This window comes from Periplaneta americana, chromosome 16 (assembly GCF_040183065.1).
Source record: "Periplaneta americana isolate PAMFEO1 chromosome 16, P.americana_PAMFEO1_priV1, whole genome shotgun sequence".
In the NCBI taxonomy this organism is placed as follows: domain Eukaryota; kingdom Metazoa; phylum Arthropoda; class Insecta; order Blattodea; family Blattidae; genus Periplaneta; species Periplaneta americana.
Genome location: NC_091132.1, coordinates 138,473,247 through 138,489,161, shown reverse-complemented (window position 1 = coordinate 138,489,161; position 15,915 = coordinate 138,473,247). Strand labels below are relative to the sequence as shown.

General features: G+C 34.5%; 1 protein-coding gene across 1 annotated transcript; it reads left to right on the top strand.

The window, feature by feature from the left end:
- The first annotated feature begins 4,075 nt into the window (after positions 1–4,075).
- Positions 4,076–6,261, top strand: LOC138716395 (uncharacterized). The gene is made up of 2 exons (XM_069849433.1): positions 4,076–4,479; positions 4,590–6,261. Exons 1-2 carry the CDS (start codon positions 4,109–4,111, stop codon positions 5,125–5,127), a joined length of 909 nt encoding a protein of 302 aa, XP_069705534.1. The 5' UTR covers positions 4,076–4,108; the 3' UTR covers positions 5,128–6,261.
- Positions 6,262–15,915: the final 9,654 nt, after the last annotated feature.

Genomic DNA, 15,915 nt, shown 5'->3' with positions numbered 1-15,915 from the left:
AGTTGCATGTCTTCGATAAGATCATTTACGCTGCAAAGGCGGACGCGAAGTATGTGTTTGGATGGTGGAAAGTAGTAACGTTAATACAGTATTTTTTCTAATACAGAGTGTGGATATGTTATAAGAAGGTATATACTTACATACAAGCTGATTTTCGTGACAAAAATTATTATCTTATTGTCTAGAATAAGTGTCTGGATAAACATGTGCAAAGAGTTTGAGTTTTACCTTATTATATATTTCGAGTTGACTTTTAAAAGGTGTAGCCGTCTATCACCTCGATAAAAGTTTGTAGAGATATTCATTATACTTTTCTGAATAAGACGTCGTGATTTTTTTCTGCAAACAGGTGCAGACAGAGTAGCTATTAATTATTTTCAGACAATATGCGCTCCGTAATCAGGAGAGCTGTTTTCCAGATGTGGAATAAGAGCGAGATAAAAGTGAAATTATCAAATATAATTGAACATTTTGGTCTCAAAGATTACTCTGAAGACATTTTACAGTCAATAAAAAATGAATTAAATTTCTATGCCCGAAAATTCGATTACGGTGGGAAAAATACAGCAGAAATGAGAAAAATGTCTTAAAATATAATGCGCTATGTTTCAACCAAGATGCAAAGTCTGAAAATAAAATATATAATACTTTTCCATCTACTACAAAACAATTCCAATTTGATTCTGCCAGTACAAGCATTCGAGGACGTCCACGAAAACTATTCGGAGACTTAGCGAAAGATCAAAACGGAAAAAAAAAACTAGTCCACATTTTAAAGAAAGAACGCCAGAAGAAAAGCTTTCTGTTGCCCATATGAATTTCAGAACTTCTAGGAAAAGAGATGCGGTCAATATTGTAGGAGAGCTTCCACTTGCATTACTTCAACGTGCGGGGGGGGGGGGGGGGAATTATTTTGCAGCAACGCCCAACAATTGTCACCTAATAAAGATCTCGCTTTGATTACTGATCTACAGTTGACCTCAAATCAATGTAAAAAATTAAGGGAAATACAAAATCTTGTAACAGTTAATTTAGATCCACAGTTTTACTTATTGCGAAACATTGAAGATAGGATAGGTTCAGGCAGGAAAGGGGACTACCTTGTTGACATGATAAAACAAAGCAGTCGCAATAAAAATGATGCAAATATCGCAAGAATATTTTTCAGGGAGGTTTCCACTTTCGCATATATTACGGGAATAGATGGAAGTCTAATAAGTCGTTTACACATAATATATCAGAAACCTTTTTCATCCGGTTTCGCAATACTGATGAACGGGCACTTGACATGTATGCAAGGGAGACAAGGGAATTATATTTATGCTTGCACAAATAGTATTATATGCCTACAATCCTTCACAAACTCTTGGCTCGTGGACAGAAGGTCACAGGACACTATTATACTTACTGGCAAACTATCTGAGGAAGCCCAGGAAACGAGGAACAAATGCTGTATTAGACTTTTCAGAGAAGTCTTCGCAAGAAAAACATCAAGAAAAACACAAATGCCGATCTTTTACTCAGGCTACTTATTTCTTTGGACCCTTACATCACCAGCTTAAAGAAATTAAGAAGAGGAAATTGCGGTCGATTTCAATAGTAGTGCTGCTGTTGTCTCCAAGCCTCCATTAGTCGGTGCTGTCAAAGGAGAGACTAGCAGCGAGGATAGGCTACAGATTCTGATGGGGATGCATCTGACGTCCGAACGAGTAAGATATGTAGCAATATTCCTTCGCCTTACGCTTTCAATTTTAAGGTATTCCACATTATGAACATTAATTCCACATTATGAACATTAATTAATTTTTTTCACTCGAATCGAATTTTTTTTTACAATATTACTATTTTTATTTTCAGTAAAAATAGTTGCTATTTTCATTTTCATTATTAAAAACTTATTCACTTCAATAATTGAAGGTATATACTACATTTTATGAAAATTGAGCGATTAGTTTTCGAGAAATGATTTTTGGCTGGCTAGACTCGCTAAATTACACACTGTGGGGCGGTTGACTGCGTTTAACATAAGGTCGAAAGTTCTCAACCCAAGCACTATCAATTTTTTCTTACTACCTTACCTACATACGCTGCCTACAACTTCTACTCACTGATGCTAGTTCCATTTTTTCAATCTCTATGGAATTCGCGTTCATCTGTCAACGTAACAACGCCCAAACAACGCAGTCTTCAAGAATGAAAATTACGTATTGGACCGCCATTATGATATTTGGTTTCAATTAAAGCAAGCAAAGATAGCGGTTTATGGAGAGTATGTGTATTCCAGAGCTTGGTTCGATTCTCAGGGGACAACCAGGATGGACCTCTTTCCACTGAGGTAAGCTTTCTAAGTTAAATTAAGATTCCTGATTGAAAACTGCAACAGTAAGTAGGGAATGAAAACATTTACGTTTTGTAGTGTGAATCGCGATTCTGGGAATAAATGTATTTATTAAGGGCTGATAAGTAAGCCTCGACTGGACAGGTATATTTAAAAATACTACCGAACGCGCGCGATGCAATTTAAAAATGGTGACAATGAGGTTTTTGGTTTTAATACATTAGTACATTGTTTTATGACTATCTTATCAATAAATGCAAAATCGTATAATGCAGCGTTTCTGAAAGTTTTGAATTCTGTGAATCTTAAATTGTATTTAAGTAGTATTTTAAATTTGGAGAATAGTAAATTATATAAATTATATAATTATAAATGTACATTATAGTTTAAAAGGTAATACAAGTGATATACGCAATTGATTAACAATATTCATGTATATATATTTTAACGTAATATGATATCGATACTTAAGTTAATTTCAATTAAATTGCATATTTCAAATTTTTATTTTAATGGGTACACGAGTGTTTTACCATTTTTAAATGTTTTTTTTTTTTTTAATATTGACATCAACAATCTATACTTCGATTATTGTAAAAATCTTCACTACAATTTTAATGCAATGTATTTTTTCAAAATATATCTCTATCTAATTATCAATGTCTGAAGATGCAATACTGAATGGCGAAAACGTTAACAATTTTACAATAAAATGTAAATTTATAATTGTATAATTTACACTACCGGTCAAAAGTTTTCGATCACCTATCACAACTATGGATTTGTGGTTAACAAGGATTTCGTTTTGAATAGTCCAACATAGGCTATAATGCTAATATTTATTTTGTTGGTCTATTTAGTTTTTCGAAGTGATCGCATATTGAAATAAAGTATATAGTTGTTTTCATAGCTGATCGAAAACTTTTGACCGGTAGTGAACATTAGAAATAAGTCATATGATTAAATATCATTCTTTTTGAAAACCTGAGCGTCCCTAACTAATCCCACTGTATTAAAATTTACATATTCCGAATCTCCATAAAATGTTACGTATGAATTCGTAGAAAATGGGAGTATAAGGGTACAGTGCATCAGTTATTCATAGATTTCAAAAAGGCATGTGACTCGGTTAAGAGAGAAGTTTTATATGACATTTTTATTGAATTTGGTAGGGGAAGTCCGTGTAACTTGGACCAGTGTGTAACTTGATCCACCGATGCAATCACTATTTCCAGGATAGTTTGCAAGGTACTTTATACAGCGCTTTGAACCTTCTACATGGTAGGCAACTGTCCATAAATCTCATTATGCAGGGTTGGCTTGACGCGGTCATAACGGTGTCGAACATTCTGTCCTCAAATTCTTCAAATCTTTTCACAATAGTTTGACAGAGTGTTGTGCGAAGACGTTTAAAAATACAAGACTGCCTTATACATACGAAGAAATACCAGTGTTTGAGGTAAGTTGAGTGAAATTTATATCAATGTTTGTAAAGTAGTTTTTACGTAAATAATTTTTAAGTGTTTCCTTTACAATGCGTGTAAATTGAACCATCACAAAGCGTGTAACTTGAGCCAATGCTAAAATGTACCAACCCTTACAACATAACAAATTTAGAAGATAAAATTGTCCATTATGTCTTCACTAGTGTGAATTTCCAAAAATCAGAGGGCAGTGGATGAAAATTTTGTAAGGACACATAATTATAATAATATTTATATTATATTATATAAATAATAATATTATAAAACATTACTTTAGTTTATTTCAATGTTAATAATATTTTATTTCTTAAATTATGTAATAAGACTTCGTTTCATTTGGTGGGTCGACAATTACAACTTTTTAACGAATTCTGCTTTCGCCATTACTTTACAGATGACTACAAGACAGGAAAGAAAAGCGAAGGGAGTGTATGGGAAGTGGAAAGAACATCTGCAACTCGCTTTAGTTGCAATATCGGAAGGGGTTGGCGTCAATGAGGCTGCACGAAGGTATAATATACCCAGTGCCACCCTTAAAAGATACAACAAAAGGAAGGATGCTAAAATTAGACAGCCCGGTCACCCACTTGACTTGCCACAAGAGGTGGAAAATGATCTTGTGACATATCTTCTGCAGCTAGAAAAAATGTTCTATGGGTAAATACATTACAGCAAAATGCATATTAGGGCCTACATTAGGCCTACAACTTAATTCAATCAAACTTAATATAGGCCTAATACTTAATCTGCTTATTCCTTAATTTCAGACTGACACGGAGAAGTGTTATGCAATTAGCATACGAGATTGCAGAGAAGAATAAACTGGCCACTCGGTTCAACAAGGAAACGAAGTCTGCCGGCAAAGAATGGTTTTCCGGCTTTATGAAGCGCCATCCCGAACTTAGCCTTAGGCAGCCAGAAGCCACATCACTTGCCAGGGCTTCAGGATTCAACAGGGTTGTAGTCGGCAAGTTCTTTGACACATTGGAACAACTTGTCGACCAACACAAATTAACTGCTGCCAGAATATTCAACATGGACGAGACATCCCACACTGTCGTTCAACGCCAAGAGAAGATTTTGGCACAGAGGGGAAAACATCAGGTTGGAGCCATTTCTTCGTGTGAGCGAGGTCAGAATGTGACAGGAGTGTATGTCATGAATGCGAGTGGCTTCTTTGTACCTCCTATGCTGATTTACGCTAGGAAAGAAATGATGGAGTCTCTCACATTTGGAGCACCTCCTAACACCATCTTCCGCTGTCAGGATAAGGGATGGATGGATTCTGACACATTCTGTGAATAGATTAGGCACTTCATTAGAATTGTCAAATCCAGCCCTCAGGAGAAAGTACTGTTGATTTTAGATGGTCACAGTAGTCATACGCAATCGCTGAAAGCGATTGAGATCTGCCGTCAGTACGGTGTGATTATGTTATCTCTACCGTCGCACTGCACGCACCGTCTCCAACCACTGGATGTGTCGTTCTTCAAACCTCTGAACACATTCATGTCAGCTGCCATATCAACGAAGATGAGGGAACTTCCAGGACAGCGGCTGAATGTCCAGCATATTGCCTCACTGGTAGGAGTGGCATTCCCCAGAGCAGCAAATATGCAGATTGCAATGAATGGCTTCAGGCACACTGGTCTTTGGCCTGTCGACCGAAATGTGTTTTCAGAGGCTGATTTCGCGCCTTCTTTGGTGACCGATCGGTCTTTGAATGGTGAGCCATCAGCATCAGCATCTCGGGCAGCAGAAGAAGTGGAAGGAGCAACAACAGCAGCATCAGCAGAGAAAAAGATGGGAGACAATGTGGAGCTACTTTCTGGTCTCACAGAATATGTGTCAGTGAAGGAAATAAGCCCTTTGCCTTCGTCTTCAAAATCTGGACAGAGAAAATCCGGAACGAGATACAATGTATCTGGCGTGGTGCTGACCGCTACGCCACACAAGAATGCTCTGCAGTAACAATCAGATGGGAAGGCCGCAAAGAAGAGAAAATTATTTGAATCGAAAGTTAAGGTGACATCCAAAACACGCTGTGTTATTTGTGGTGAAAGTGAGAACAAAGACTGGATTCAGTGCAATCGGTGTGAAAAATGGGCCCACGAAGAATGTGCAACAATTACAGATGAACTATTTTATTACTGTTGTATGTGAGTGAAATCATTGCTTGACACAAATTTTTGTTTAAATAAACAACATTATAGGAGTTAAATGTGTTTAATATGCCTGGTCCAAGTTACACGATCCTCTGGTTCATATTACACGACCCTGGCTCAAGTTACACGGCTTCGAAATTTTGATTAAATTTTATTTTTGAAGTATTAGAATTAAAATTAGTGAAGTCTTATTCTACTTAGGGATTTATTATGGCAATCTACCATCATAAAAAATTCAGGGACATTTTTCTCAATATGATAAGTGAGTTACGGCCATTCAAAGTTAGGTGGTCCAATATACACGGTCTTCCCCTATTCCGAAGAAACTAGTTCTATTAATTAAAATGTGTCTCAGTGAAACGTACTGTACAGCAGAGTCCGTATATGTCAATTTCTGTCAGATGCGTTTCCAATTCACTGTGGGCTAAAGCAAGGAGATGCACTATCACCTTTACTTTTTAACTTTGCTCTAGAGTATGCCATTAGGAAAGCCCAGGATAATAGAGAGGGTTTGTAATTGAGCGGGTTACATCAGCTGCTTGTTTATGCGGATGACGTGAATATGTTAGGAAAAACCCACAAACGATTAGGGAAAACACGGGAATTTTACTTGAAGCAAGTAAAGAGATAGGTTTGGAAGTAAATCAAGAAAAGACAAAGTATAATAATTATGTCTCGTGACCAGAATATTGTACGAAATGGAAATATAAAAATTGGAAATTTATCCTTTGAAGAGGTGGAAAAATTCAAATATCTGGGAGCAACAGTAACAAATATAAATGACACTCGGGAGGAAATTAAACGTAGAATAAATATGGGAAAAGCCTGTTATTATTCGGTTGAGAAGCTTTTATCATCCAGTCTGCTGTCAGAAAATCTTAAAGTTAGAATTTATAAAACAGTTATATTACCGGTTGTTCTTTGTGGTTGTGAAACTTGGACTCTCACTTTGAGAGAGGAACATAGGTTAAGAGTGTTTGAGAATAAGGTGCTTAGGAAAATATTTGAGGCTAAGAGGGATGAAGTTACAGGAGAATGGAGAAAGTTACACAGCACAGAATTCCACTCATTGTATTCTTCGCCTGACATAATTAGGAACATAAAATCCAGACGTTTGAGATGGTCAGGGTATGTAGCACGTATGGGCGAATCCAGAAATGCATATAGAGTGTTAGCTGGGAGGCCGGAAGGAAAAAGCCCTTTGGGGAGGCCGAGACGTAGATGGGAAGATAATATTAAAATGGATTTGAGGGAGGTGGGATATGATGATAGAGACTGGATTAATCTTGCTCAGGATAGGGACCAATGACGGGCTTATGTGAAGGCGGCAATGAACCTCCGGTTTCCTTAAAAGCCAGTAAGTATGAATGCGTAGAAACTTTTTACATTCTCCCGTTTCTTGTCTCCTAATTACTTATGAAACTTGTTTCGTGGACTTCAGATTTGACACAAATGAGTATGGGTAAAATCATGTTGAGTAGGCCATAAAACTAAACAAAACACAATGACTAACCAAACATTAGGGTAGGAGGACATATTTCCGGACTTTTCAAATATTTCTTCATATTTCTCATACTTCAGACCTGCAGAATCGTAGCTCCTCAGAGCAACTGCTTTACTACCCCCCCTTACCCCACCCACCTTTTCTATCAGTGCGGTCATACGTTCTAGTTACGCTCGGCTGCATCAACATTCATTCTCGCGGCGGCAGGTATACAATACGCTATCAAGAATTACAAATGAAAAGATAATAAAATTCTTAGAAACATACCTTTAGAAAATAAGAGAAAATAAATAAGTTAAAAGACATGTCTACCTATGTATATATCGTCCTTTTACTAGTAAAGCCGAATAAGTTCGCCTTTTTGTGTAAAATAAGTTAAGAACAGTCCCCGACTTGTCTTTCCGTGCTCTGTATTCTACTAAAATGAAACAAGTCCGAAATATTGCATGCATGCAACAAACCAATTACTTTATTTGAAGAATTTATTATGATTTTTCGTGCATTAATAAAGTTTTAATTCCTGTTTTTACAAAACTTGCATTACTGGTTCTCTATTTATTTTATTAGGAAACTATTTTTAGATTTTTAAGCATCAAGCTAATTAGGCCTATGTAAAAAGCGATAGAAAATAATTTATTATTGGGGGGCTTCGCCCCAACCTCTCTATTTGTTTTATTAGGAAACTATTTTTAGAATTGTAACCCTCTAGATAATTAGGCCTATGTAAAAAGCGATAGAAAAATAAAAGTATTAATGGGGGGCTTCGCCCCAACCTCTCTATTTGCTTTATCAGGAAACTATTTTTAGAATTGTAAGCCTCTAGCTAATTAGGCCTATGTAAAAAGCGATAGAGAATAAAAGTATTAATTGGGGGGCTTCGCCCCCACCTCTCTATTTGTTTTATTGGGAAACTATTTTTAGAATCGTAAGCCTCTAGCTAATTAGGCCTATGTAAATAGCGATAGAAAAATAAAAGTATTAATTGGGGGGCTTCGCCCCAACCTCTCTATTTGTTATATTAGGAAACTATTTTTAGAATATTAAGCCTGTAGCTAATTAGGCCTATGTAAAACGCGATAGAAAAATAAAAGTATTAATTAGAGGGCTTCGCCCCAACCTCTCTATTTGATTTATTAGAAAACTATTTTTAGAATTGTAAGCCTCTAGCTAATTAGGCCTATGTAAAAAGCGATATAAAAATAAAGGTATCAATAGGGGGGCATCGCCCCAACCTCTGTATTTTTTTTATTAGGAAACTAGTTTTAGAATTGTAAGCCTCTATCTAATTAAGCCTATGTAAAAAGCGATATAAAAATAAAAGTATCATTGTGGGGCTTCGCCCAAACCTCCGTATTTGTTTTATTAGGAAACTGTTTTTAGAATTGTAAGCCTCTAGCTAATTAGGCCTATGAAAAAAAGCGAAATATAAATAAAAGTATTAATTGAGGGCTTCGCCCCAACCTCTCAATGTATTTTATTAGAAAACTATTTTTAGAATTGTAAGCCTCTAGCTAATTAGGCCTATGTAATAAACGATAGAAAAAAAAGTATTAATGGGGGGCTTCGCCCCAACCTCTCTATTTGTTTTAGTAGGAAACTATTTTTAGAATTGTAAGCCTCTAGCTAATTAGGCCTATGTAAAAAGCGATAGAAAATAAAAGTTTTAATTGGCGGGCTTTGCCCCAAACTCTCTATTTGTTTTATTAGGAAACTATGTTTAGAATTTTAAGCCTCTAGCTAATTAGGCCTATGTAAAAAGCGATATAAAAAGAAAGTATTAATTGGGGGGGCTTCGCCCCAATCTCATTATTCGTTTTATTAGATAGCTATTTGTAGAATTGTAAGCCTCTAGCTAATTAGACCTATTTAAAAAGCGATATAAAAATAAAAGTATTATTTGGGGGGCTTCGCCCCAACCTCATTATTTGTTTTATTAGGAAATAACTTTAGAATTGTAAGCCTCTAGCTAATTAGGCCTATGTAAAAAGCGATAGAAAATAAAAGAATTATTTGGGGGGCTTCGCCCCAACCTCGCTATTTGTTTTATTAAGAAACTGTTTTTAGAATTATAAGCCGCTAGCTAATTAGGCCTATGTAAAAAGCGATATAAAAATAAAAGTATTATTTGGGGGGCTTCGCCCCAACCTCGCTATTTGTTTTATTAGGAAACTATTTTTAGATTTGTAAGCCTCGAGCTAATTAGGCCTATGTAAAAAGCGATAGAAAAATAAAAGTATTAATTGGGGGCTTCGCACCAACCTCTCTATTTGTTTTAGTAGGAAACTATTTTTAGAATTGTAAGCCTCTAGCTAATTAGGCCTATTTAAAAGCGATATAAAAATAAAAGTATTAATTGGGGGTTTTCGCCCCTACCTCTCTATCTGTTTTATTAGGAAACTATTTTTAGATTTGTAAGCATCTACATAATTAGGCCTATTTAAGAAGCGATATAAAAATAAAAGTATTAATTGGGGGGCTTCGCCCCAACCTCTCTATTTGTTTTATTAGAAAACCATTTTTAGAATTGTAAGCCTGTAGCTAATTAGACCTATTTAAAAAGCGATATAAAATAAAAGTATTAATTGGGGGGCTTCGACCCAACCTCTCTATTTGTTTTATTAGGAAACTACTTTTGGAATTGTAAGCCTCTACCTAATTAGGCCTATGTAAAAAGCGATATAAAAATGAAAGTATTAATTGGGGTGCTTCGCCCCAACCTCATTATTCGTTTTATTAGGTAACTATTTGTAGAATTGTAAGCCTCGAGCTAATTAGACCTATTTAAAAAGCGATATAAAAATAAAAGTATTATTTGGTGGGCTTCGCCCAACCTCATTATTTGTTTTATTAGGAAACAATTTTAGAATTGAGGGCCTCTAGCTAATTAGGCCTATGTAAAAAGCGATAGAAAATAAAAGTATTAATTGGGGGGCTTCGCCCCAACCTCGCTATTTGTTTTATTAGGAAACTATTTTTAGATTTTTAAGCATCAAGCTAATTAGGCCTATGTAAGAAGCGATAGAAAAATAAATTATTACTGGGGGGCTTCGCCCCAACCTCTCTATTTGTTTTATTAGGAAACTATTTTTTTAATTGTAAGCCTCTAGCTAATTAGGCCTATGTAAAAAGCGATAGAAAAATAAAAGTATTAATTGGCGGGCTTCGCCCGACCCTCTCTATTTGTTTTATTAGGAAACTATTTTTAGAATTGTAAGCCTCTAGCTAATTAGGCCTATGTAAGAAGCAATAGAAAAATATATTATTATAGGGGGGCTTCGCCCTACCTCTCTATTTGTGTTATTAGGAAACTATTTTTAGAATTGTAAGCCTGTAGCTAATTAGGCCTATGTAAAAAGCGATAGAAAAATAAAAGTATTAATTGGGGGCTTCGCCCCAACCTCTCTATTTGTTTTATTAGGAAACTATTTTTAGAATTGTAAGCCTCTAGCTAATTAGACCTATATAAAAGCGATAGAAAAATAAATGTATTAATTGGGGGCCTTCGCCCCAACCTCTCTATTTGTTTTATTAGGAAACAATTTTGGAATTGTAAGCCTCTAGCTAATTAGGCCTATGTAAAAAGCGATTGAAAATAAAAGAATTAATTGGGGGGCTTCGCCCCAACCTCGCTATTTGTTTTATTAGGAAACTATTTTTAGAATTGTAAGCCTCTAGCTAATTAGGCCTATGTAAAAAGCGATAGTAAAATAAAAGTATTAATTGGGGGGCTTCGCCCCAACCTCTCTATTTGTTTTATTAGGAAATATTTTTAGAATTGTAAGACTCTAGCTAATTAGGCCTATGTAAAACGCGATAGAAAAATAAAAGTATTAATAGCTGGGCTTCGCCTCAACCTCTCTATTTGTTTTATTAGGAAACTATTTTTAGATTTTTAAGCATCAAGCTAATTAGGCCTATGTAAGAAGCGGTAGAAAAATAAATTATTATTGGGGGGCTTCGCCCCAACCTCTCTATTTGTTTTATTAGGAAACTATTTTTAGAATTGTAAGCCTCTAGCTAATTAGGGCTATGTAAAGAGCGATAGAAAAATAAAAGTATTAATTGGCGGGCTTCGCCCCAACCTCTCTATTTGTATCATTAGGAAACTATTTTTAGAATTGTAAGCTTCTAGCTATTTAGGCCTATGTAAAAAGCGATAGAAAATAAAAGTATTAATTGGCGGGCTTCGCCCCAAACTCGCTATTTGTTTTATTAGGAAACTATTTTTAGAATTGTAAGCCTTTAGCTAATTAGGCTTGTTTAAGAAGCGATATAATATAAAAGTATTAATTGGGGGGCTTCGCCCCAACCTCTCTATTTGTTTTATTAGGAAACTATTTTTAGAATTGTAAGCCTCTAGCTAATTAGGCCTATGTAAAAAGCGATATAAAAATGAAAGTATTAATTGGGAGGCTTCGCCCCAACCTCATTATTCGTTTTATTAGGTAACTATTTGTAGAATTGTAAGCCTCGAGCTAATTAGACCTATTCAAAAAGCGATATAAAAATAAAAGTATTATTTGGGGGGCTTCGCCCCAACCTCATTATTTGTTTTATTAGGAAATTATTTTTAGAATTATAAGCCTCTAGCTAATTAGGCCTATGTAAAAAGCGATATAAAAATAAAAGTATTATTTGGGGGGCTTCGCCCCAACCTCGCTATTTGTTTTATTAGGAAACTATTTTTAGAATTGTAAGCCTCTAGCTAATTAGGCCTATGTAAAAAGCGATAGTAAAATAAAAGTATTAATTGGCGGGCTTCGCCCCAACCTCTCTATTTGTATCATTAGGAAACTATTTTTAGAATTGTAAGCCTCTAGCTAATTAGGCCTATGTAAAAAGCGATAGAAAATAAAAATATAAATTGGCGGGCTTCGCCCCAAACTCGCTATTTGTTTTATTAGGAAACTATTTTTAGAATTGTAAGCCTTTAGCTAATTAGGCTTATTTAAGAAGCGATATAATATAAAAGTATTAATTGGGGGGCTTCGCCCCAACCTCTCTATTTGTTTTATTAGGAAACTATTTTTAGAATTGTAAGCCTCGAGCTAATTAGACCTATTCAAAAAGCGATATAAAAATAAAAGTATTATTTGGGGGACTTCGCCCCAACCTCATTATTTGTTTTATTAGGAAATTATTTTTAGAATTGTAAGCCTCTAGCTAATTAGGCCTATGTAAAAAGCGATAGAAAAATAAATGTATTAATTGGGGGGCTTCGCCCCAATCTCTCTATTTGTTTTATTAGGAAATATTTTTACAATTGTAAGACTCTAGCTAATTAGGCCTATGTAAACCGCGATAGAAAAATAAAAGTGTTAATAGCTGGGCTTCGCCCCAACCTCTCTATTTGTTTTATTAGGAAACTATTTTTAGATTTTTAAGCATCAAGCTAATTAGGCCTATGTAAGAAGCGATAGAAAAATATGTTATTATTGGGGGGCTTCGCCCTAGCTCTCTATTTGTTTTATTAGGAAACTATTTTTAGAATTGTAATCCTCTAGCTAATTAGGCCTATGTAAAAAGCGATAGAAAATAAAAGTAGTAATTGGGGGGCTTCGCCCCAACCTCGCTATTTGTTTTATTAGGAAACTATTTTTAGAATTGTAAGCCCCTAGCTAATTAGGCCTATGTAAAAAGCGATATAAAATTAAAAGAATTATTTGGGGGGCTTCGCCCCAACCTCGCTATTTGTTTTATTAGGAAACTATTTTTAGAATTGTAATCCTGTAGCTAATTAGGCCTATGTAAAAAGCGATATAAACATAAAAGTATTAATTGGGGGGCTTGGCCCCAACCTCGCTATTTGTTTTATTAGGAAACTATTTTTAGAATTGTAAGGCTCTAGCTAATTAGGCCTATGTAAGAAGCGATATAAAAATAAAAGTATTATTTTGGGGGGGGGGCTTCGCCCCAACCTCGCTATTTGTTTCATTAGGAAACTATTTTTAGAATTATAAGCCTCTAGCTATTTAGGCCTATGTAAAAAGCGATAGAAAATAAAAGTATTAATTGGCGGGCTTCGCCCCAAACTCGCTATTTGTTTTATTAGGAAACTATTTTTAGAATTGTAAGCCTCTAGCTAATTAGGCCTATGTAAGAAGCAATAGAAAAATATATTATTATAGGGGGGCTTCGCCCTACCTCTCTATTTGTGTTATTAGGAAACTATTTTTAGAATTGTAAGCCTCTAGCTAATTAGGCCTATGTAAAAAGCGATATAAAAATGAAAGTATTAATAGGGGGGCTTCGCCCCAACCTCATTATTCGTTTTATTAGGTAACTATTTGTAGAATTGTAAGCCTCGAGCTAATTAGACCTATTTAAAAAGCGATATAAAAATAAAAGTATTATTTGGGGGGCTTCGCCCCAACCTCATTATTTGTTTTATTAGGAAACTATTTTTGGAATTGTAAGCCTCTAGCTAATTAGGCCTATGTAAGAAGCGATAGAAAAATATATTATTATTGGAAGGCTTCGCCCTACCTCTCTATTTGTTTTATTAGGAAACTATTTTTAGAATTGTAAGCCTCTAGCTAATTAGACCTATGTAAAAAGCGATATAAAAACAAAAGTATTATTTGGTGGGCTTCGCCCCAACCTCGCTATTTGTTTTATTAGGAAACTATTTTTAGAATTGTAAGCCTCTAGCTAATTAGGTCTATGTAAAAAGCTATATAAAAATAAAAGTATTAATTGGGGGGCTTCGACCCAAACCCGTTCCACTTGTATGGTATGCAAACCATTTTTGGAATTGCAGACCTCTCACTAAATATGTGAAAAAAGAAACTAGAAAATAAAAGAATATTAATTGAGGGCCTTTGATTCCCTCCAACAACTTAAATGTATGTTGCGGAAAAGCTATAACATCTGAACTATGTTCAGCATGAAATAAATATAAAAAACACATTTTTATTATTTATTGTTGGCAAGTTATTTATTTTGGTCTAGAGAGAATTGATTTTGATTTAAAATGTTTAGTAAGGAGGTATTTAGAATGCAAAGTTTCTAAATTTACATAAAGGAAGCTACCTAAACAAGTTAGAGTAGGCTAAGGCAATACTTATCATTGAAATAAAAAGAAAAAGAATTAAAAAATTAAATTCGAACGTCCAAGGGAAAATATTTGCATGAAATACTGTAATGAATAATGAATAAGTTTTGAGAAGACAGTGGCATTACGTATTATTGAAATAAAAAAAGAATTAATTTGAACAAGTTGGCTATATTAGAATAACAATCGATAATATACTATTTCCAGATAAGAATATGACTCCATATTAAATAGGCTAGGGGTACCTATAATGCATAATAATAATAATAATAATAATAATAATAATAATAATAATAATAATAATAATAATAATAATAATAATAATAATAATAACAATACTCTCTAATAATTAGTGTATCAATCTTTGCGTCTGTTACAGTTGTGCAGCATGATTATTCGTTTTATTATATTTTCTCTGACGTTATCTCTGTAATAATATTGTTATTAATCTACTGCTATATCAATAATAATGTTTTGTAAAACATTTCTACATTGTCGCAGTATATAGGCGAAACACTATGTATGGACCTATTTTATATATATATATATATATATATATATATATATATATATATATATATATATGGTAAATCATATATTGAATAATTATTAATTAGCAATAATAACTGTATATCGAAGTAACGATTGGCAAATCAAAGAAAAGGTTAACAACAATAACAGACATGTCTATTGCATACTGTTCTAAAGCGATGTCGCGTCTTTTTCAAACTGCAGGGCGTACAAACGAGAAACACGACTACTTTATAACTACTACTACTACTACTACTACTACTAATAATAATAATAATAATAATAATAATAATAATAATACTTTCATGCTATCTAACTACATTAATTAAATAAATATGTAAATTACAGTTATTAATTACCTGACATCCTAGCTCTCATCTGAACTGCTTCCTTCACTGTCACTGTCACCTACGCTTATAATGAACGAGTCTCTGTAGTTTTCAGAATCGCGAACAATATATTGGCGTTCTATTTCTCTTGTCCTGTTAACACACGTCCACAATTCCGAATTTATTAGTTCAACACATTCTCGTATAGTTCTGCATACACTGTCACTACGTGATGGAGTCACATTTCGTTTTCGAACTTCATGTTTTAAGCGCGCCCAAATAAGTTCAATAGCATTTAAATTACAGTGATATGGGGGCAACCGCAAAACCTCATGGCCGAAATCTCTTGCAATTTTGTCAATGACAAACTCTCTACTGATATTAGCTCCTTTTATGAGTTCAAGCAATACAGATATAGTGGGGAGTGGATTGGGTACTTCTAGATTGTGTTGTAGCATGAAGCTAATAATATCATCCTTTCTTGTGGATCTATTTGGTAGACTAAACTGT